The 22,298-nt window shown below is 35.6% G+C and overlaps 1 protein-coding gene across 1 annotated transcript in view; it reads right to left on the bottom strand.

The window, feature by feature from the left end:
* ODAD2 (outer dynein arm docking complex subunit 2) overlaps positions 1-22,298 on the bottom strand; it is a 66,792-nt gene that overhangs the window by 43,305 nt on the left and 1,189 nt on the right. The window contains exons 3-10 of the mRNA XM_064703285.1: positions 19,550-19,752; positions 17,997-18,119; positions 17,654-17,792; positions 5,580-5,726; positions 5,090-5,299; positions 4,690-4,914; positions 2,336-2,446; positions 1,688-1,842 (exon numbers count right to left, since the gene is read on the bottom strand). Coding sequence (XP_064559355.1) covers positions 1,688-1,842; positions 2,336-2,446; positions 4,690-4,914; positions 5,090-5,299; positions 5,580-5,726; positions 17,654-17,792; positions 17,997-18,119; positions 19,550-19,752 — 1,313 coding nt within the window. The remainder of the gene's footprint in view (positions 1-1,687; positions 1,843-2,335; positions 2,447-4,689; positions 4,915-5,089; positions 5,300-5,579; positions 5,727-17,653; positions 17,793-17,996; positions 18,120-19,549; positions 19,753-22,298) is intronic.

Genomic DNA, 22,298 nt, shown 5'->3' with positions numbered 1-22,298 from the left:
GCTCATCCCTTCAGATCTACTTAGGTGTTTTCATATTATCCTCACTCCCTTTTCTTTAGTGGCCTCCCATCTTGAGTTTGGACAGGGTTTACTGCTTCAGACTCAGCACTACACAACACGTGAATTCAGCTGGAGCTGTGCCGGGCTAGTAACCTTTGTGAGCATCAAGCACTTGCCAAAGATATGTGAGTAGCCCAACAAAAATCTGTTTGCAGTTGGACAGAATTATTGGCTACAGCTATACTAATAAATAAAACAGGCTAGGGCTCATTCTCTAGCCCTGAGGACAAGAAGCACAACATAGCATCCATATGGCTAAAATCTCTTATCCTCACAATGCAGGGTGGGCTCACCCATGCTGCCTAATGGGAACAATCTGTTGCCAGCACCGTTCCCAAGGAGTGTCTGGGCATTGTCTGGGAGAGCATTTGCTGGCACACTGTGTAAGGGCTTGTGCTGGCAGTTAAACAGTATGGATAATCCTAACACAGAGCCTGAAACCTGAAAGATTCGGCCCTGTTTAGTTTACTAGTACAGAGAGAGCCATTCAGTCTGTCTCATCACTGATTGATCCAAAATCAGGATACCTCTGCACAAACCCAAAGTCCACAGAAAAGAAGGATACATCCATACGAAAAGTTAGGTTACTGTGCAATTAAGAATGCAAAAAAGCAGTAGGTCAGCAGTAGAGGAAGTAAAGACCATAGATCTGTATACCAACAGTTAGGGAACTCATTTAGGACAGTAAAAAGCCAGAATGTAAAACTTGGAAATCTTCCTAATTTTTACCCAGTCTTGGTCTATCATTACGCACTTATCCAGCAAGGTACACTAAATTAGGACAGCAGGAAGATGTTACCCCTTACTAATACTCCTTTTAATCTTTCTACATGCTCTACATACAGAACAGCATAATTTCAGCAGGAAACTGAGCACAGATGTAGTGGAGCCAGTTTCCTTTTTCTAGGTAAGGTGCATGAATTTGTTATATTAATTTCAGATGAGCGGGTAAAATGTTCTGGATCATTAAGCTGCTCCATGGAAGGTAGAGAGTGACAACTTCTACTGTCATAGTCTCAAATAATTACTCAGAACCCTGGCACTGAGAGTTTGCTGGCACCCACAGGAGAACTCTCATCAGCTAATTCCACTAATTTGGAAGCTGGGTTTCCAGACTAAGCTACTTTTCTGAGCCCCTTCTGTAGCCAAGAAGAGAGGTATCTAGGCTAGTTATCCTAGACTCCAGTATATTTCTAATATGTATTAGATGTCTACCCTACAATGAGAAAATTTGCTCTCTGTCTCTCTTGATGTAAAACATTAAAGTGTACTAAGTACTCTCTCTACCATGCAGCAGTGATTCTGGCTTCTAAAGTACAGACAGGAGGGGGGATATCAGATATGGCCACGTGTCAAATGTGACCTCCTGACTCAGAGTCCTGTAGATTAACTAGAGGCACCACTTGCCTCCATTGACTGTTAAGATTCTAGTAACTTAACACTGTCTCTACCCTGATGAGGTCAGGTGGCATTTTTTAAGTACTACAAAACCTAAGGTGAAAGCCCAGCTGATTATAAAGACTGATTTTGAAGAATTATGACAAAACAGTTTTGAAAACAATAGAGGTTTGTAAAATCAAAGCATGATAATGTAAGAAATGCTTGTAAAATTAAATTACTAAGTTACTTTAACACATTTTCTCTACTCATTGCACATTTCCAGATTGCTCCTGTCACAGCTGCCAAAAGTTGTTTGTTTTCACTTTTATCAAGCAGAGCAGATAGTGGTTGTAGACCTTCATGTTTTCTAACCAGGTCACGTATTTCTTCATCTTCTGCACACTATAAAAAAAATATACATATTAAACATATATATTATGTAAAAGTCTGTAAGATTATGTCTTCAAAAGCTAGCTGTATTACATTGTAACTAGTAAAAGCTAATAGAGGAGAAAACATAAATGTTGCATTCAAGTCTCTGAATATGCTAACAACTCACTGAGAGAGTGACAGTAAATTGCTGCTGTATATGCAGCAGTGCTTATACTGTCACATTGTCCTCTTTAGGGGCAAACAAACAAAAAAACCCAAGCAGCTCTATGCACAGTATGCCTCACCACTCTTCACTGGTTACCTGTGCAACTTAATGCTTGTACACAAGAAGAGCAAATAGGAACCTAATTATAATATTAAATATGGAGTTAAAATATTCACAACATTTCTATAATTTTTTACACATTAGAGAAATAGTGAAATTAAGAAAATTTAAAACTGACAATGACATGAAAACAAAGGGCTAATGCTGGCTCTGATCTACTGACTATAATAAAATTACCTTATGTATGGCACTTGCACAATGCATTTGGAGCTCCTCATGTTCACTACTCAGATTTTTCACTAGGGTCTCAATCATGCCTTCTGTTCTTATTGCAAGTCTGTAACTTGGCTAAAAAGATAAAGTGCATCTTTTAAATCCTGCATATTAACAGTTAATAGGTCACAACAATAATACAATGCTACAGTTATAGGGTTTGATGTTGAGAAGCCTTGTACTTTATGTAAGCACAAGTCATCATTGCCTTGAAAATACTACTGATGATCTCAGAGGTAAGCAAATATTGCAGTGCTCTTCAAATCACCTGTAAACTCAGGTACTGCACTGCCTATCCTGTAGCCACTTAGCTTATGAAGAATGCAGAATATTCTGAAAGGTGTCCAGACTCCCTGCTCAGACCCAAGAAAGCAAAAGATGCTTCAGAATGGGATCAAGAACTACCCACTCACTTCATCAAGAACCAGCAGCCACAACAACAGATCTATTCCTAAAACAAGGTTAGAAAAAAACGTTCTTAGAGTTTAAATTTTTTAGTGATATTGTCATGCAAATTTAAGCCACAGGCATTGTAATTGGATAATTTTTAAGTGGGGGAAACATCTGTGTAAGAAATGCATTTAGTGTTCCTTCCAAGTTAGGCCATACAAGAAACACTCAAAAATGACACCTTCTCAATACATACTTACTGAACATAAAACCTGCCAGGTTTGTGTCTCATGGAACATGCATTAATTGGTGTAACTCAAGAAGCTAATTTTTAACACACAAAGTGTTTAATAATGTAAAATCTCTTTAAAAATTATGTCTTTTGTGCCTCAAAATCACCAAGACAAAATATGTATATTATTTTATCTGAAATGCAATACACCTCAAGTTGAAATGAAGATAGAGAATCATAAACAAATAGAATCATTTAGGTTGGAAAAGACCTTTAAGATCATTGAGTCCAACCATTATCCCAGCACTGCCAAGTCCACCACTAAACTGCATCCCTAAGTGCCACATCTGCACATCTCTTAAGTAACTCCAGGAATGGTGACTCAACCATTCCCCTGGGCAGTCTGTTCCTAGGCAGTGCTTGACAACTGCTTTGGTGAAGAAATTTTTCCTAATATTCAATCTAAACCTCCTCTGATTCAACCCGAGGCAATTTCCTCTGATCCTATTGCTGGTTACCTGGGAGAAGAGAACAACCCCACCTGGCTCCAACTTTCTTTCAGGTCCCCTCTGAGCCTCCTTCTCTTCAGGCTAAACTCCCCCAGCTCCCTCAGCTGCTCCTCACCAGCCTTGTGCTCCAGACTGTTCCCCAACTCCATTGCCCTTCTCTGGACACCCTCCAGCACCTCAATGTTCTTCCTGAATTGAGGAACCCAGAACACAGGATTTGCACAGTGCCTAGCAGAGCAGGATGCTCACTGCCCTGCTCCTGCTGGCCACATTATTGCTGACACAGGCCAGGATGCCATTGGCCCTCTTGTCCACCTGGGCAGACCCTGGCTCATGTTCAGCCCTCCAGGTCTTGTCCTACCAGGCAGTTTTCAGCCACTCCTTCCCCAGCCTGTAGCACTGCAGGGGTTGCTGTGACCCAAGTGCAGGACCTGTCACTTGGCCTTGTTGAACCTCATAGCACTGGCCTTGGCTCATGGATCCAGGCTGTCCAGAGCCCTCTGCAGAGCCTTCCTGCCCTCCAGTAGATTGACACTTCCACCCTTGGTGTGCCTGCACACTCAGCAGTGTGTTGAGGGTACCCACAATCCCCTCCACCAGGTCATTCATAAAGATATTAAACAGAACTGTCCCACTAGTGTAATTCCTTACATGGCTATGGTAAAAAATATTTGTATTCAAATTTAAAAACTGAATATACTCAAATCAGCAAAATGTGCCACAGAAATCTGTGGAAAAATCACATATATTCCTTTCTTCTATTTGCAATGGATCAGACCCAATACACAAGGACACTGTAAACCATTCTGCCCTGCACTGCCTTAGATCTTTCTTGGCCACATCTGCAGGTTAGTTTTGTAGAATTTAAATGCATTGCTTAACCAGAACACAGCACCATAGGCTGCCAAATCTGTAAATTATGATGAAAAAAATAATAATAAAAAAGAAAGTGATTAAGGCTTTCATTTCACTTTTTTTCTTTCATGTATTACTCCTAGCCTTTTAAATAAAAATACATGGTTTTTATTTCAATCCAAGCTGTGATCTTCTCAAAACCACTTTGATTACATAAAGCATCTACTTCCTGATGGGATAACTGACCTAAGTGTCAGTAGAATGTAATATTTCCTTTTACTGTCAAATTTCTTTAATGTTTAGAAATAACTTAGTTGTTTGTGTTTACTCACCTCTGAGGCACATTCCTGTAGTGTCCCCACTATTGGGATTAAGATGTTTGCATGTGAGCATTTGAGCCATCTAGCTAGTAATGGAATGCCACCAGCTTTACGGATTGCTTTCTTGTTTTTGATGCTTTTGCTGCAGCTCCAGAGTGCCAAGGCTGCACAGCGAACTGTTTCAGTGTCTTTGACTTGGTATGATGATGCCACTGAAATAGATTCCAACAGCTCAACCTAAAAAAAAAAAAAAAAATTTCTTAATATCTACAGGAAATTTGATATCGTGCTGCTTTCTAATTATGATAAACATAATTACATTATCATGCTTTGATTGTGTTTACAACATATGATCTATTTTTTCAACAAAAATATGCATATGACAAGAGTACAAATTTTAATGTCTGCTTACCAATTTCTTGATTCCTCCATGTTTCCTTACTGTCTTTCGTGCTCGTTTAAATCTAGCAACATTGGCAATTGTTTCAGCTGCTAAACATTTTAGATCAGTATCTGTAGAGTCCAGTATTTTCACCATGATCTCTAAGCCTCCAAGATCTGCAATTGCATGTCTGATCAATATATTTTGACTAATTTCCTTCAGGATTTTTAATGAACCAATCTAAATAATGGGAAACAACAGAAGTTAAACATTATTTAGGTATATAAAAACATTAACATTATTTAAAAAGATGGGTTATTTAATTTTTTCTTTATATTTAATCAGGAGAAAAGAAGGAAACTGAAAGTCAAAGACATAGATATCTTTCTTAAAAATCTGAAGAAAACAAGAAAATACAAAAATGAGAAATCAACTTTCTTTACACTCTGTAACTTTGAAACTCAAAAAATATTATAATAAAAAAGGCATATTCATTGCTCTATTTGACAAAGCTCATTACCTGACATTTAATTTCTTCTGTATCAAGTAAATTAATTAACACTTCAAGACATCCAGTGTCTTTGATGGCCAGCTGACAGGTTTCTTCAGACAGATCGAAATCCCTCATTGAACACAGTGCAATTAGAGTGGCTGTTGGATCACCTCCCTAAAATAAAGCAAATAATTAACAAATATGTAAAATGCATTTAATATAAAACCCAATCACTTCTAGTTGTGCTAGTAAAACTACTACTAAAGAAGAAACATGTTAGATATTTTGACTTTATAGTGTTCAATAACACAAATATAGTAAGAAATGGAATTATTGATAAAGTCTGTAAATGGCATAAAGATTCAAATTAGTGAATAGCTCAGGTGGAAAACTATTAACATGGCTTGCTGTGAATAGACCAGATTGAATGTTTTTCTAAACATTCAAACTCTATCGAATAAGATAAGCTAAGCTCTATTTCAGTCACTGCAACTAGACGTAAAGAAAAAATCAAAGAACACAATGCAGGAAGCTAAGCCATGTGACAGTGAATTCTTTTAAACCTCTAATACAGGTTTGCTGTCAATAAAATCAAGGCTGAACCAACCTGCATGGAAATTAGGAGAGCTGAGCTATAGTTGCAACAGAAGCTGGAGCGAACATTGCCAGCTGGTACTAACGTGGAAGTTACAACTCAGAGTACCTAGTAAATCAAACTGCAGCATCCACCTCCTGCATTCCAGGCAAGCTCTGGCTCCCATCCCGATCTGAGCTCTGCTGCCCAAGCCCATCTCTTTAAATGAGAGTTTTGAATCTGTAAAGGATTTTTGGTCAACCCTTCCTAGAGGATAATGTTCTGCTGAATTGTGGACATTATAATGAAACACAGAATATTACAAAACTGAGTAATGTTTGCTAATATAAACCAGGTAGATCTAACAAAACCAGAACTTCTGAAGTGTATTTCTTAAATGTACACAGAAACAGTAGGACAGACACAGTACAAAGGGAATTTAAATTTAACATGTTCTTCAAGTTATTACAAATATAGTAAAGAATCACAAGTGAGAAAACACATCCAAAAAGAATGTGAGAGAACTACTTCATAAAGTATCAGACCAGTAGCTTACATCAGACAAAACACTTCTGCTGATCAATGAAGTAGATATTCATAGTTCTTCATAATTTTTACCGACATTTCTTTTAACAACAGATACCAGAAAATTTCCCCACAAAAGTGGTTAAATATAAAGGTAATTTTTAAACACAGCGTCCTAGAGGAAGATGCCCCCAATTTTTTTATATTATATTTTTAATTATATTTATCATCCTGACTTCAGCAGAATGAAATGTCTTCCTCTATTAACATATTTTCATCTACTTTGAAAAAATGCCCTAGAGTATAAAATAATGTAACAAATTCTCAAATTTTCTCCTAGAGAAATCAGTCTATCCACACTTATAAAATTGTTAATTATATTTTTAAAATCCCTACAATATGATTATAAAACTACAGAGAATATTCTGCAGCTCAGAAAAACAAACAGCTGTCCTTTTATGAAATCTGTGGCCTTTTAACAGATTAGACTTTGATATTTACTTTGCTTTGTCTGATAAAAAAATTGCAACAGGAGTTTTTAAAAAAACTTGTCTTTTTATTATTTTACATAACTGTGAGAAGTATATTGCTAACCTGAAAAGTGATGTCTCTCCTTGTGAGGACTGCTTCTCCTACAGTGAAACTGCATTTATACATAACATAGTAGTCCATAATTCCCTTATCTTACATGTACAATGGTTGGCATATGATAGTTAATATGGACAAAGTTTTTAAAAAATGAACAATTTTTAATTTTCTTATAATGAATTAAAAATACAACCGTATATTATATATATATGCATTTTATTTTTTCAGCTTTAAAAATGAACACACCACTTTAAGTGTTTTTAATGTAAAACCACAATAAAATATTTTTCATATGTGCTGAAGCATCAATTCTACAAAATAAGAAATACTGCTGATGGTTTCAACAATTATTTTTTGTTTCTTGAAGTTATCATTACAGTAAGACTTGTAGTAGTTACAGCATAGATTTTAACATGCATGGAAATAGTTACCTCTCCATTAAGTTGACATAAAATCTGCATCATGTTGTTATACCATTTGAAATCTGATATGTTGGAAGCAAAATAGATTCTACTGGCAGATCAACAGTCAATTTTAAGGCTTGAAATTAAACACAGACTTATTTTAAAATGTGTCTTTCTTCCTATATATCAGTATAACACATATATCCATGAAAATAAACCAGTATCACTGTTACACTATCAGTAAAACATCTTCTTGCACTGAATGTGTAATGTCTCTCTTACAATACTCAAGCTAACAAGTGAGAAAAACTGAGAATTACAGAACTACTGGCAAGATCAAAAAAGAATGAAAATAAAAGAAAAACACAAGCAAATACAGACACAACCCAAAGTACAGTTACCAAGGAATACACAAGTTCAAACAATCATTTTGTTTGACTTCTGTAATAATCAAGAGGAAAACCCTGTTAGTCAATGGCAACCTTTCAACAAATGGAACCAAAAAAGCAAAAGCATTAAGAGGTCTTTTTTATGCATTAATCTTTACTAAATTCTGGTAATGGTTACTTAATGTCTCTGAGAGCATAGTGAACACTCTGGCTGTGCTAAGGACATAACTAGCCAGTAAGTACTTCGATAACAGATGTTTTACACTAGATGAGCTCAATGGACTCTGCTCTGTGGTACTGAGAGAACTGGCTGATGCCATGGTAAGTTTGCAAAACTGCAGGAAGAAATCTGTTGTTAGCAATAGAACACAATGCTGATATTATCTGTCACTATCACAGCATTGCCAAACAAAAAAAGCAAACTTTACAGAGAAAATTATATCCAGATATGTAACCTGTAAAATACAAGAACTACTCCTTCTTTGGATTGGCACTGTTCAAATTTAAGTGCTACATTCATTCTAGGTATTCTAGTTCAGAAAAAATACTGGGAAAGTTGATAAAGACCAGAGGATGTCAATATATCTCAAAATTACGATTTCCACAAAAAAATTGAAGGAACTGGAACTGTTTACTCTGAAGAAGGCAATAGGAAGGTAGTTTAAAGAAAACCTTCAATGCCAATCATCTCTTCTCCAGGTCCAGATGAGGATAATGGGGTTTAACAGCATCAGGGTTGATCTATGCTTGGTTAAAAAAAAAGGAAAAAAAAGACTCAACAAAACCAACTTTATTAGTAAGAATATTTGATTTCTTGAATACATTGCTTCCAGCATGAAATCTCCATGACAGGAAAGAAAAGCCAGGGAAATATTTGTCCAGAAGACCCACAAAGAACTGGTGCTGTTTTGGAGGCAAGCAGGTGGAGTCAATGACTTCCTACATTTTGCTCAAGTCCTATTGTCTGTTATTTACTATCATGAAATGTCATAAATAACAAATGTTTTGGTATTTACTTATTTTCTTCAAAAAAATAATTAACCCATAATAGATACTATGATCATACATACAGATAATAGATAATAAAATATACAGGCTTAAGTTTCAATAGCAGATGTCCAATCCCAATTAAACCATTCCTAGTCAATACAAAACTTCCATTTTTGAACTGATGATGTCAGTTCAGCAGGCTAGGAAAGAAAGATACAAAATTTACTCTAAAGTTAACCCTTTCAACTGAAACCTAAAGCCATTATAGAAGTACAAGTAATAAAAGTATGAACAGGATTATAAAGAATATTATTCCAAATGTGTTGCCCAATTTGTAGCAAAATGAAAATATGTGAATGGAAATATATAAACATTACAATCAAGTTACAGTGCAGTTTCCCAAGAGAAAGCAACATTAAGTAAAATGAAAATTGTACAGTTTTGGGCTCACAAATATCTCCATAAATACAGTACCTATTTGAAGAGTGTATTCTTCATTTATTTAATTTGGTTTAGGATTTAGAGTGAACATGACTGAATGCTACCAGAAAGTGAAATATTTTACTCTTCATGGTAATGTCAAAGATGGGGTTTTTTTACTGTTTAGACCAATGGCTGAAATTTATTTTGCCAGAGTAAAAGTGTATTTTCTCTATTGTATTACATAAATCCTGGATAGGTGGCTAACTGTGCATGTCTGTGATAACAAGCCTATGGCTGAATAACAGGAAAAAAAAATTGCTGCTTGTGTGCAATTTTGTCATTCTCCAGTGTAATACCCCAGTTTTGATTATGACTATATATAATCTGAATGGCAATTGCAATATACTGGACAGAATTAAGACCAAACATACCAAGTCAATATATTTTTTAAAAATACTGAACAAACAAAATAGCATAATGTGATAGCCCAAAATAGTTGGTCAAATGAATGTTACACCAGACTTTTAAAATTAAAATTCATTAATGGAACCAAAAACCTCCAAGGGAAAAAAATTGTTTAGTTGGAATCCCAACCTAAAGCAGTGTTGTCATTTTTATAAAACAAAAAATTCAAAACAAAGAGTAAAGTATGAAACAGAATTCTCAGTTTAAAAGTTTGTGAGTTTATTTTCTGTTGAACTTTGCTCTCTTAAATCACAGAGAAAATTTTGTAATTTTCTGCTAGAAAATACTTTAACATCTAAATAAATTTTGATAAAGCTTAATGAAAGACTGAGTACTGCAGTACTCAGTATGTATAAAATACATAATATGCCAGAGCAAGGCAATTTTTTCTATGCTAGTCAATCTCTAAGCACACTGAGTTTTGTCATGGTTTAAATACTAGTTCCAATTTTTCATCTTAGTTTATAAAACATACAAGCTGCAACTTGTTAAGACATGACTTATAGACAAGTATAACTGAGTTATGGAATAATTCCCTGACCCACTTCCTGAATCTTCTGGCATTCTTTAGCTCCAGCCTGGCAGTATGTAAACCATACAGATTAATACAAGTAAAGCCAGTGGAAAATCACAGGCATCACAACATTTCAAAACATTCACACTGGACTACAACAATGCACAGAAGCTGCACTGTTTTAGTTGCAGATTGATACCTTGACCCTCACCCTACACAGTGGTAGAAGTGACATATATGTCATGACCCCCCTACAGTGAGTCTAAATTGTCATATTTTATGAAACTGAAAAGAAATGAGTTTCCAAACAAAAGGATGTCTATTCTTTTCTGCGTGAACCAGCAAGTTTTGTTAGGCAAGCACTGATTCCCTCTTGAAAACTCTTCCAAGACATGTACCCATTCTGTTAGCTTTCCTTTTCTGATTCACAGAAATTGGATTCTACTATAGAGGAGGCAAAAGTCTAACAGTACATGTGCAAACATATGAACTTTTACTTCCTTGTACTGGAAATAACAGAATATTTTCCTAGTATCTTTTTAAACCTCAAACTTGGAAAGAAGTGAAATGGTGACCCCAAAACCACAGAAAACCTGGCCAAGATAATCTATAATATCTTAACAGTGCAAGTTTATCTTCTAGTCCATTGTGAAATTTTCAGTTTAGGAGTGTATTTCTTCCCCAGATCCATCTGGACAATTTTGTAAGAATTAATTCCTTAATCTGAGGAAAATATAGCATATATGTGTTTTAAAAGAACATGTAGAAATTAGAAGCAAACAGAATTGAATGAGAAAGGGAAAAGGGTCTAGGATTAAATTTTTAAAAGAAAAAACCCTACACAAACAGCATTACTGTTAACAGTAATATAACACTGTAAACCCTGACTGGAGACTTGGAGATGAGACCTTTGCTATCCCATAACACAGATGTGCTACTTATCTTGTGTGACAGTGTTAGACCTGCCTAAGCAATTCTGAATTTTTCTAGTACTTGGCTCAGAAAGAGGATAAGAGCCTTAATGCTATTACACCCATATTAATTTGAGGTATCCAGGTAACTTAGGAAACCAGTGGATGTGAATCTGAGGAGAAAAGTTAATGAGTTGAAGTAGGAAGGACTGCTGCCTCTGCTGGAGAGCCTGCATGCTGTGGAAGCTTCATAAGCACTGAACAGACAGAAGAGGCAGTGTCATTTGAACCTAGCCAAAAAAAATTTTGCAAGGAAAACAAAATTATAGCAATAGTTTATGAAAACCTAAGAGACAGGTGTTCTCTGGAGAAATAAAACAAACAGAAACGGGGCTTAGTGAGAGCATAGGAAAAACAAATATGGGTGAAGACATGGCTGAAGCACAGGCATGCTTCTGGAATAACAGTGTGGAGTGAGCTGTGATTCAACTGAGCTTAGAGCAATGTGGAACACTTAGAAACAACACAGAATGTTGTTCTCACTACTTAAAACTCTTGCTACCTTTCAGACACAATGACATCCTAACTATTTAGGAAACATAACAATTTGATTATCTACTTCATGAATATAAATCTGAAGTCAGATTGAGACAATTGTGGCAATTTACTACTATTTTAGAGGCACTACAGTTATGGTGTCAAAGCCATAGCTCATTAATTTCATTACCTGCTTTCATTAAAGACTACAACCCTGTAGAAAGAGGAGAATCACTTAAGTTATTTTACATTCTTTTCCTCAGTCCATTATTTTTCATCTACTATTTCTTCTTTCTCCTTTTTTACTGAATTCTGTTTACTTTTTTTTCTAGATTGACTTTCATCTCATCAGCTATGAAACTCTAAGGAATGTGTGACCCTGTGAACATTAATTAAACCTTCACTACACAGAAATTCATCCGAGTTGGTATCGGTGTTAATGGTCAAAATTCAACTGGTTGTTATGAATTTTATAGGTCTCTTGGGATGAAGAATGATTGCATGGTATTTTGAACAGGGAGCTATTCCAATGTTTCAAAGTTGCCAATTATAATAATAATCTGAGAGTTCAACATTTGCCAAATATTTCCTACCTAGTAAAGTTATCATAAAACTATTTCTTTTCCATGATCAGCACTATCAAGGTTGTTAGGAAATACATATCTTAACTATAAATTGAATTTTTCACATATTTTTATTTCCTTTTTTTCCCCAGTAATCACATTCTTTACTGAATTTTAAGATAAAATCTTGGCTAATACTGGAAGATGGGAGCAAGAGATATTCATGAACAGTAGAGGAGAGTGATATGAAGGCTGACACATTTGCCAGGGCTGACGGGTGAGCCAAACATGTGCCATGAAACACTAGCAGGAGGCACATGATTATGTCACATACCTTTCATATCTTCTGAAAAATAAGTCTTAGCCAAACTAAAGCAAAGTTTATTTTTCATCTTTACCTTTCCATCCAGTTGAAAACCTCCTTCAGATTACCCCACCTATACTTTCATAAAGAAGGAAAGATTTGTTGTTGGACATTTTACAAATAAGGTGAGTTGGTCAAAGTGGCCAGTCCTGAAAAAGGGCCTTACACAAAGTTACTACATGTACAAAAATATTTTACATGCACTTACATATACTTATTATGTATTTACTAGCTAAAACATAATCTCATGTAAGTCTTGCCAATAAGATATTATAAAGAAAAAACATTTCACTCTTGTCCACAGATTGTAGAAAAAGCTTTGATGTGCAATGTATGTCCTACACAGAGTTGGGACTTTTACTCTTGCTGTTAGATCCTAACATTTGTATCCATCACACACACAGGGCCAAATTTCAAGACTATGGGAGCATCCATAAACAACAGAGATTTTAGACTTTTCACTTTAAACAATTAGTATCTGAAGATCCATTGTATTCCTTAGGGTGAGATGTTCATGTCTTTTTCTGAGGTCCTGCACATTAGAATAAAGTAGAATTACTTTTCTGCTAATCCCAAAATGCAATTGATTTCTTAATACATGGCTCATGAAACTGATTCAAATTTTTATAATGAGCACTAGTATAATCTTAATAATATGGAATGTTTCCAATACCATTATAACTTAAGAGAGCTATACTTTTTCATGATGCAGTTCAAAAATACTGTCTGTCCTCTATTGCTGTAAATTTTGAGAAAAATCTACAAGCCACATCAATGGCTTCACAAGTGCCATAAATTTATAACTGGTTCTCATAAAAGAGTTGCTGTATACATCAGCTGCTAAACCACACAATTCTCAGGTGCACATGGGCACCTGGGAGCTGCAGCTCAATGCCACTCTCAGGGGACATCCTCCCTGGCTCCTGTGCAGTGCCATAGCCTTTCTCCAACCCCTGGGCCTGGCACAGGGCACAAACAGCTAGGGAGAGACAGCAGATTTGTCCATCTATGATTCCAAAGTAGAAAAGAAACACAATGCTGTTCTGGGAATGAGGTCTTTTGCACTGGATTAATTCCAAACAGATTATCAAATTAAAGAATATATTACATGAAGTGTGAGATTTGACTGGTTTCACTAGCCTAATCCTGAAATATAGCCAAGAGTAGAATGACTTTCCACATAAGAAACTGAAGGATGAATTCTGTAACTGACATGGTCCTGCAGAACTCTGTTCATCCTCATCCTGGCATAGGTGTACATCTGAATCATGCCCTTACAGGGAACCAAAGTCAAACAGCACAAACACATTTATTCTGGATATTGCCATTATTCCTGGCACAGTCACCAGCCCAATTCACCCATTAACATCTCAGTTTTATCATAAAACTGGTAATAGTCAGTACTCAACTGTGGGCATCACAAAGCCCAGCTATCACCTTTTTTTTCCCTTTTTTTTCCCCAGTGAACAGCCTCAGATCTGCCACAAAGAAGACTCTGCATTTCTACCTGATGTTCTCCATTTCTAGAAAAAGGATAATTGAAAAAGATGACCCCTTCGTCCTACTCCTAAAATTTTTCAGATGTGAAATGTAGTCCTTACTCTAGAAACCCAATTCTTCAGAAGTGCCAGTTTAATGAATAATGTTAAATCTGAAGTAGGCTGGGTGAATCTCACCCTTACAGAGCACCTCATTCCCATTTCATCTATTGTGGCCCCAAAGGATGTCTAACACAAGGCCATCCCAAGCTCACTGATCTATTTTGCTGCTCACTGCTAAGTTAATGGGGAGGCATGGCAGGAACACACATGCTCCAGCTCCTGCTGCATAGCTCTGGGAAGCCTGAAGGTAGGACAAGGAGCCAGACCACAGAAGCAGCTGCTTCCCAGAGGAACAATTCCAACATGGATACTCTTTCCCAGAAAGGAAAGGGAGTGGAGAAGGGCAAAAAGTCAGAAGGGAATTTCCCCAGCACTGGAATTTTCTCTCCATGAAGAGGAATACAAGTACAGAGCCTACAGGCACAACTCACAGGATCTTGCAAGTTTGCCTTATACAAACAGCAACCATCTTTTTAACATTTAATAACAATCTAACAATATAGAAAAACTAGGTTTTATTGGAGTTTCTTGTTTGCAAATTGATATTTTATAGAGTCTTGCTGAATTGTGATTCCCATTAACTGAAACAGACAATAGAAAAATCATTGCATCAACATATTATTGTATTTTCTTGGTATATCGATCAACTATTCTTCAAAGCATTTTATTAATTTTTTCAGATGAGCAAACAACACAAGCCCTTTGTAATTTGTGCTTCTATATAAATATGCTTGTAGATACTTAAATAACACAGTCATAAATTTATTTTCTCTTACGTTGCATGTGTCATGAACACTTGCCTACATGAACAACAAGAATGCCAAAAAATCTCCCAAGTCTGGCCAGAAGTGCAGTATTTATACTTGAATTAAAATGAATTCCATGTGCAAGCTAGAGTAGCACTCCATCAATAAAACATTTCAACCACTGTCTGTGGTATGGCACTGAGGCATCTCTTTTCAGCTTTATCTGACACTAGGGAGTTCCTGCGTTATGCAGCTAAGAATGAACATGGAACTATTTTCACAGAACTATTTTATCTTCAAATACTTAGTTTAATTTATAACTAACTTAAAGAACTATTGGAAGACTCAGGTGTGCATGAATATGTAAGGAAGTATATATTTGAATTTTCACAACAAAACTTTTTCGTGTTATTGAAGTTTATAATATAAACTTCTTAATGCATACTCACTGTCTGATCAAAAATGCTGCCCTGCCATTTCCTAGTTCTAAACCATTATGTAATTTTGTTTATTGACAGCTGGAACAAAATAAAGTCAATTTCTAAAACAGAGGTGCATTAAAAATATACTTTCCTATTTGTCATTCTCACTCTTCTTTCAGAATGGTTTTATGCAAATGTAGATATGAATTTCAATACTGATTTAAGTTCAATACTAAAATCTAAACCCAACTATATGAAGGATCGAGAGAGGAAAGGGAGTTTGAGAATTAAGTAATCAGGAGAGAAAATCAGTAAAGAGGGTGGTACCTAAATGGGCCAATTAAAAGATTAGTAGGAATGCATCAACAGTAATGAATTTCAAGTATCTTCTCCAGGAAGACCTTGGGTCTTTACTAAAAAGTAGCATGCTTGTTTCTCTGAGCTCTCTGAAAAGTACAGAGTTGCTTCATAACACAGAGAGAAGCAAGCTATTAACAAACTGAAAGGTTTGAAAGCATCCTGTTGAACTGCAATTACACATGAGTAGGAAGAATTCTATAATACAAGATGTGTACATGCTGTGTTCAGTATTAGGAAGAGCCAAGCAAGTTACATGCTCAAAGTTACATTTGCAAAGGGTTATTTTGCCATAGCCAAAATGACAAAAATACAAAGGTCCAATCTAGAAAAGATAAATGCAGACAGGCTTGTATTATCCATGTTTATCTGTGTCTCTTTGCCAGGTCCACTAGCAAGGCCCCCCAGACATGAACTGAAAACAAGCAGTGTGAGTACTCTGAATACATTTTAAAAGACTGAGTTACTCTTCTACAGTACTTAAAAGGACTGTGAGGAGCCAAAACTTTGCTTATTCCTCACAAGTAATTAATTGTAGAATCAATCATACAATCATAAAGGTTGGAAAAGATCTTCAGGATCATCAAGTCCAACCTTTGACTGAGCACAGCCACGTCAACTAAACCACAGTACCAAGGGCCACATCCAGTCATTCCTTGAACACTTCCCCAGATGGTGACTCCACTGTTGTGGTAACTTCCCTGGGCAGCCTGTTTCAAAGCTGAACCACCCTTTCAGTGAAAAATTCTTCCTGGTGTCCAGCCTCAATGCCCCTTGGCACATCTTGAGGCCATGTCCTCTTGTCCCATCTCTGGTTGCCTGGGAGAAGAGGCTGAGCCCCACCTGGCTACAACCTCCTTTGAACCAGTTGGAAGGAGTGATGAGCTCACCCCTGAGCCTCCTTCTGTCCAGGCTAAATAAGCCCAGCTCCCTCAGCTGCTCCTCATATGACTTGCCCTTTCTGGTGCACCAAAAGCCAAACCATCATTTCATCTGTCGGATGTGCATTCTCTGTAGTTGCACTCAAAAAAATAAATAAGCCAGTGCTTTTATTAGCAACTTAACAGAACATAAATTCCAGTACGAACTTGTAAAGGAACTTCTCCTGAGGGAAAAACATAATTAGAGTTTTCCAGAATAGTACAGGGTTGTTGGGGTTTTGATCTGTTTCAGACATATTCAGAATTCTAACTATCTATATTTATAGGTTCCAAAAGATTTTCAACAAGTCTGTGTAAAAACGTTTTCTTGGTTTGTTTTAGAAGATGCCTGTTTATCATACATTTTCCTGTCCACTAAAGCATCTATCCAGACACAAGACCATGTTAGAATTATTTCAGACATGCATTAATCACAGTTGATGAAAGACTTTAGGCAACTATTCAGTTTTAATAAAAACTCTTGAAAGTTATTATCCACATAAAGAAATCTCTTGGAAAGTTTCGTACAAAAAGCAAAACAGAAACCCAATAATTAATAAAGTGATTATGCCATCTTACATTTTAAATAACACTGAACAGATGGTTTAATCTAAAGGGCTATATAAGCCAAAACCAGCAGATTAAAAAGAAAGTGCGTGATAGGAAAGTCCACAGTTCCAGGATTTGAAAATACTACACCACAGGGCTATACTAAAGTATAATGAAAGAGGAAAGGATAAGGAACTGGTCTGGTCTCCTCAAATGTAACTATTTTTAGTTTTTACACAATTTATCAACGCTTACTCACTTTTACATATTTTGCAAGTTTTTGAATTCCCCAGTATTCTGCTGACAAATCGTTGCCTCCTTCCTGACGACGTACAGGGTGTTCATCCTCATCAGTCTCTGAGGAACTTTCACTATCCTCAAGGCTGATTGATGCTTTACTAAAAATAAATAAACAGAATCACCAATTTCAAATAGTTATAAACTATGATATGGACAAGCATATTTCAAACAGGTATGACAACACAGCCTAATAACTAGAAAAATTCAACTAATATTACCAAATGGTAAGTATAGTGATAATTACTGTACATAGGGAAAATAAAAATTGAAAAATTGAGGAAGGAAAAATAAGTCATCCATACCATTTTGAAGTTTCTTGAATTTTAACCGATTTAGATTTGCCACTGGCTTTCTTTTTTGCAGTCAGAGATCCAGCTCTACTTTTCCCTTCTCCTTCAGAGTATTTTTTTCGAACCTTGTCACCACTGGATTTGGGTTTATTTAAAAAAAAAAAAAAAAAAAACACAGAAATTTTTTTTTCCAGAATATTCTTCAGCATAGTGTGATTCAGAAAACTCCTGATTATCCATGCATTAACAGTTTTGAATGGATGAAGAATTCAATAAATGTCTCTGGTTGAATCTTGAACTCACATAAACAAATGAATTTATATATTCTGGCAAAGAATGTGAGTGCTTGGCTATGTGGCATATGAAGGCATCTCTCCCTTTGTTCTGAACGATCTCACTGGCTCATTTTAATTTGATGCCCTTATTTTTGTCCTAGAACAGACAGTGACTATCTGTTTCCTATTTACCATCCCCAGACATGAGTTTCTGTATCTTTCTTCTTCCCCTCTAGTCATCTTATTTCCAGGCAGTTTGGTCTGCCTAATTCTTCCACACACTTAGATGTTCCACAGCTTTGATCATGCTGAATACAGCATATATTACTTTCCTCATATTCCAAAAAACTCCTACTTTCAACTGGCCACAATCTCTGGTCCTTTTTTTGTCCCAAAATAACAATGTTGTGAAAGCAAAATGTATTTTTGAGCCTGAGCTAGTCACTTTATCACAGTCACAAGAAAAAAGAGAATATTACTTATGATTGCAGTCAATTTCACTACATTAAGTCTTCATCAGTAACTGTGGAAAAAGGTTAGCTCTTGCTTTGGAAAGCCAATTTCTTTCTAATTGATAACCATAAGTCACATCCAACATCTCTTAAAATGTTTCTTGCAACTTATTAAATTGGTAGACTTGAGAAAGATACTATTTTTTGTAGGATGACATTGAAAGGCTTTTCTGCAGATATTCTTCTTCCTTCACTTACACATAATCAGGAAACATGAAATCAAAAGAGAGGACTATTTCCAGAAGACAAATCCAACAATATACAATATATGTATACTCTCTTTTGAGTGTTCAGACTTTGAGATAATCTCATCAGTGAATATCCTTGCTAAGCAGAGCTAGAGAAATAGCTCATATAATACAAAATCAAGTGGCAGCAACAAGAGTCATTCTGATTTTCCACCCAGAACCTCTTTCGCCTCGTTCAGAAAGTGTGGTTTAGACCAGGTTTGCTAATCAGTCTTGCTTAAAAGGCATTTTACACCAAAAAATATGATGATATCACAGTCCTGGAGAACCAGTACTGCAGATGATACCAAGTTCCTTCCCTGCCTTGCTGTGGAAATGATGTCACAACATCAAGGTTGTCACACGACAGAAAAAAACCTGAGAATTCTCTTTGGTAGTCCAAACTCTCTCCTTGGAAATTAACATGTAGTTGGCTTTGTTTTATTCCTCCTAAATTAAGACAATAATGGAAACCTGTAACATGCATCCCCATCATTAGCACAGTTTAGATAGCTCTAAAGGCAAATTCAATTTTAAAGAAAATTACTTACCTTTGGGAAGCAGAAATCCCACTGCTCTTCCACTTCATATGTGGTTTTGACCTCTGGTCAGTGGGTCCTGTTGAACAAGTTTTCCCTTTCTCACATTCAGTCTTTTCTGTAAGATTATGAAGGCTCTGTGATTGGCCAGAAATCTCAGCACCTTCCACATGCTGATTCTTCTTGTGTGCTGGTTCTTTAGACATACTAGATTCCTAGTAAAAGGAGACATGTTTTTTCACTCATATTGCTATATGAATATGAATATTAAACCAGTAAGTTATAAGCAAAATTCTAGGACTCTGTGCTTAAAAATTGCATGCATTAAATGTAGAATAAGATTCTAAGCACAAAATTATATTGTCCTTAAAAGAACAAAACATTAATTTGAAAAGTAGCAGTTATCATATGCAAATTGAGGTTTTTTACGTAAATCAAGTTGATAAATTTAGAATTTCAGGAAAATCTTTGAATATTTGGTGTTGTTTGATTTTTAATATGTCAAAAATCTGTAACATAAGCACTTTTATAGAACCTAGATCCAAATGAGTTTTAAGATTTAGACATGCAAAGTCAGCCTTCTGCTTTCAATGGAACACTTACATTAAAACTATTTCCCTGCATAAAGGATTTACAAAAAATTCCCACAAAAAAAGTAATGAACATAAAACTGAAAATAGACTATCATAAACTGCTAGACTTCAGTTCCAAGTAATTTAATTTGATATAGTTTAGAATTAATATAAACACATTCCATTTCATTTTTTTATCTTCTGTCTCTCAGGACAAAACAGTGTTGAACAAGTCACATACAAGAATGGAGCTGAGTGGCACCTACCAATCCTTCAGCTGTCAGTGTCTAGTACCATGGCTAATCAATAATATACAGAACAGAAAGGACTCTTGTCAACTCTCACTCTCTATTGGAACACACTCAATTTTTACAGGAAAGTCAGCATATGATCGTTACTTATTATTATTATTGTTGTTATTGCAGCTGTCAGTCCCAGATAGGTGAAGACATTCCTTTGTGTGCCTGGTTCAAGGCAGTTTAAGGAGACTGTCACAGCAGGCTCTGTTTTCCACTGGTCCCTGATGAGAATCGGCTGTTGAAGCCTTGCCAACTCAAGTGTCTAATTCCAAACTAACTCATGCTAATGCTCTCATTCTGAAAATGTACTCCAGACAAGACAATTTAGCACATGATAAACGAGATAAATCACAGGGGAATTGGTGCTGTAGCTTGATCAGTTAAGCATACTTTAAACGGCATGTTTGCTACAGCACTATATGCCAACACAGCAATTCTGAACGTTAGCTTAAACAAGGCCAGGCAGATATTATAAAAGTTAATTGGTTTTGCAATATAGGTGTATGTAATGAGCTTTTTGAAGCTCTCCTCTCCTCAGAAAATAAATCAAAACTATTTCCACTCATATTTTACTTCATTTAGTCAAACTTGGAAATACAGCTTTTCTCTGCATTTCATAGTTCTAGAGCAGAGAAGGTTTTCCCACAGGTATAAATGTTCTGCAGCTCTATGATATTAACTTGTTTAAATTCCAGTCATTGAAAGCAGAATGTACTACACCAGCTCTTCAGCAAGGCAAGATGATATGAAATTCCAAAATCATTAAAAAGGTATAATGCACACTCTTCTGCATAAACTAATTTACACAGCCAGGGAATAATGAGTGTATGTTTTACATGAAAATTGAAGGAAAAACAGGGTAAGTTCTGTTTCTTTGCTGTAATTTAATAAGTGTGTCTTATTAAGAGTAACTTTAAAAGTTACAATATATTCATAAGGACAGAAAAGTAGTAAATAAAGTCATGTTATCATCAATAGTAACATTATTCTATATTAACATTTATAGAATGTTAATATAAATTTAGGATTACATCAAAAAAATAGTAAAATGTTACCACATTTGGCCTTTCATGATCATCAAATTAAGCCAAATCACTGCAAATAAATTAAACCAATGTCTCAAAACATTCATATGTTGTCCTATTTATGAAGTGTAAACCAATGTGTAGGCATAACATTAAAACAATACTTGCCTATGAGATAAATAAAGATTTTAGAACTTAATACATTTTCAAAGAGAACAACTCACAATTCTGATTCCAATATTGTTAATGTAAGCTAATGTGTATATGTGTATTACTTGGAATGCTCTGTTCTTTCAAAATTGTCTAATATCTGTATCTTAAAAAAATAAGTATCAGCCCTACATCCCTGAAAATCAGAACTAGAGGATAAGGAAATTTCACTGTTAATTACTTCCTTCTTTCAATAATTAAAATTGCATGTAAATAACCACAATGAAACTCTTGACAGGTTTTGGCCTGTGAGGATTTTACCTCCAAGTAATCTGTTAAAACCACACTAGAAATCTAAAAAAAAATTAGTTTTATCAGGAACAAGGAAACAACTAAAATTGTACTGGTACTGTGTGATTCTAGCTAATACAGAGCTCTAAATAAAAACCAAACCACTTGCATTTTACAGTGTCTGAATCAAGATAAAGTGTGTAAGCTTAACTTAACTCTCAGCTCTGATATTTAAATCAGGCAGTTCTCATAAGAAAGTTGGGCAATTATTTATGTTTGGGTTACAAAGAATGAAAATAAAAAATTAAGTGGTTTTCGTCACAGAAAAATACTGTAATAAAAAGCTGACCTTTTCCATACAGATATCACATTTTCCTGCTTTAACATTTCCACTGCTCCATAAAGAACAAGACCAGAAGACAGA

This window comes from Zonotrichia leucophrys, chromosome 2 (genome assembly GCF_028769735.1).
Source record: "Zonotrichia leucophrys gambelii isolate GWCS_2022_RI chromosome 2, RI_Zleu_2.0, whole genome shotgun sequence".
In the NCBI taxonomy this organism is placed as follows: Eukaryota; Metazoa; Chordata; class Aves; order Passeriformes; family Passerellidae; genus Zonotrichia; species Zonotrichia leucophrys.
This window is presented reverse-complemented; position numbering and strand designations above follow the sequence as displayed.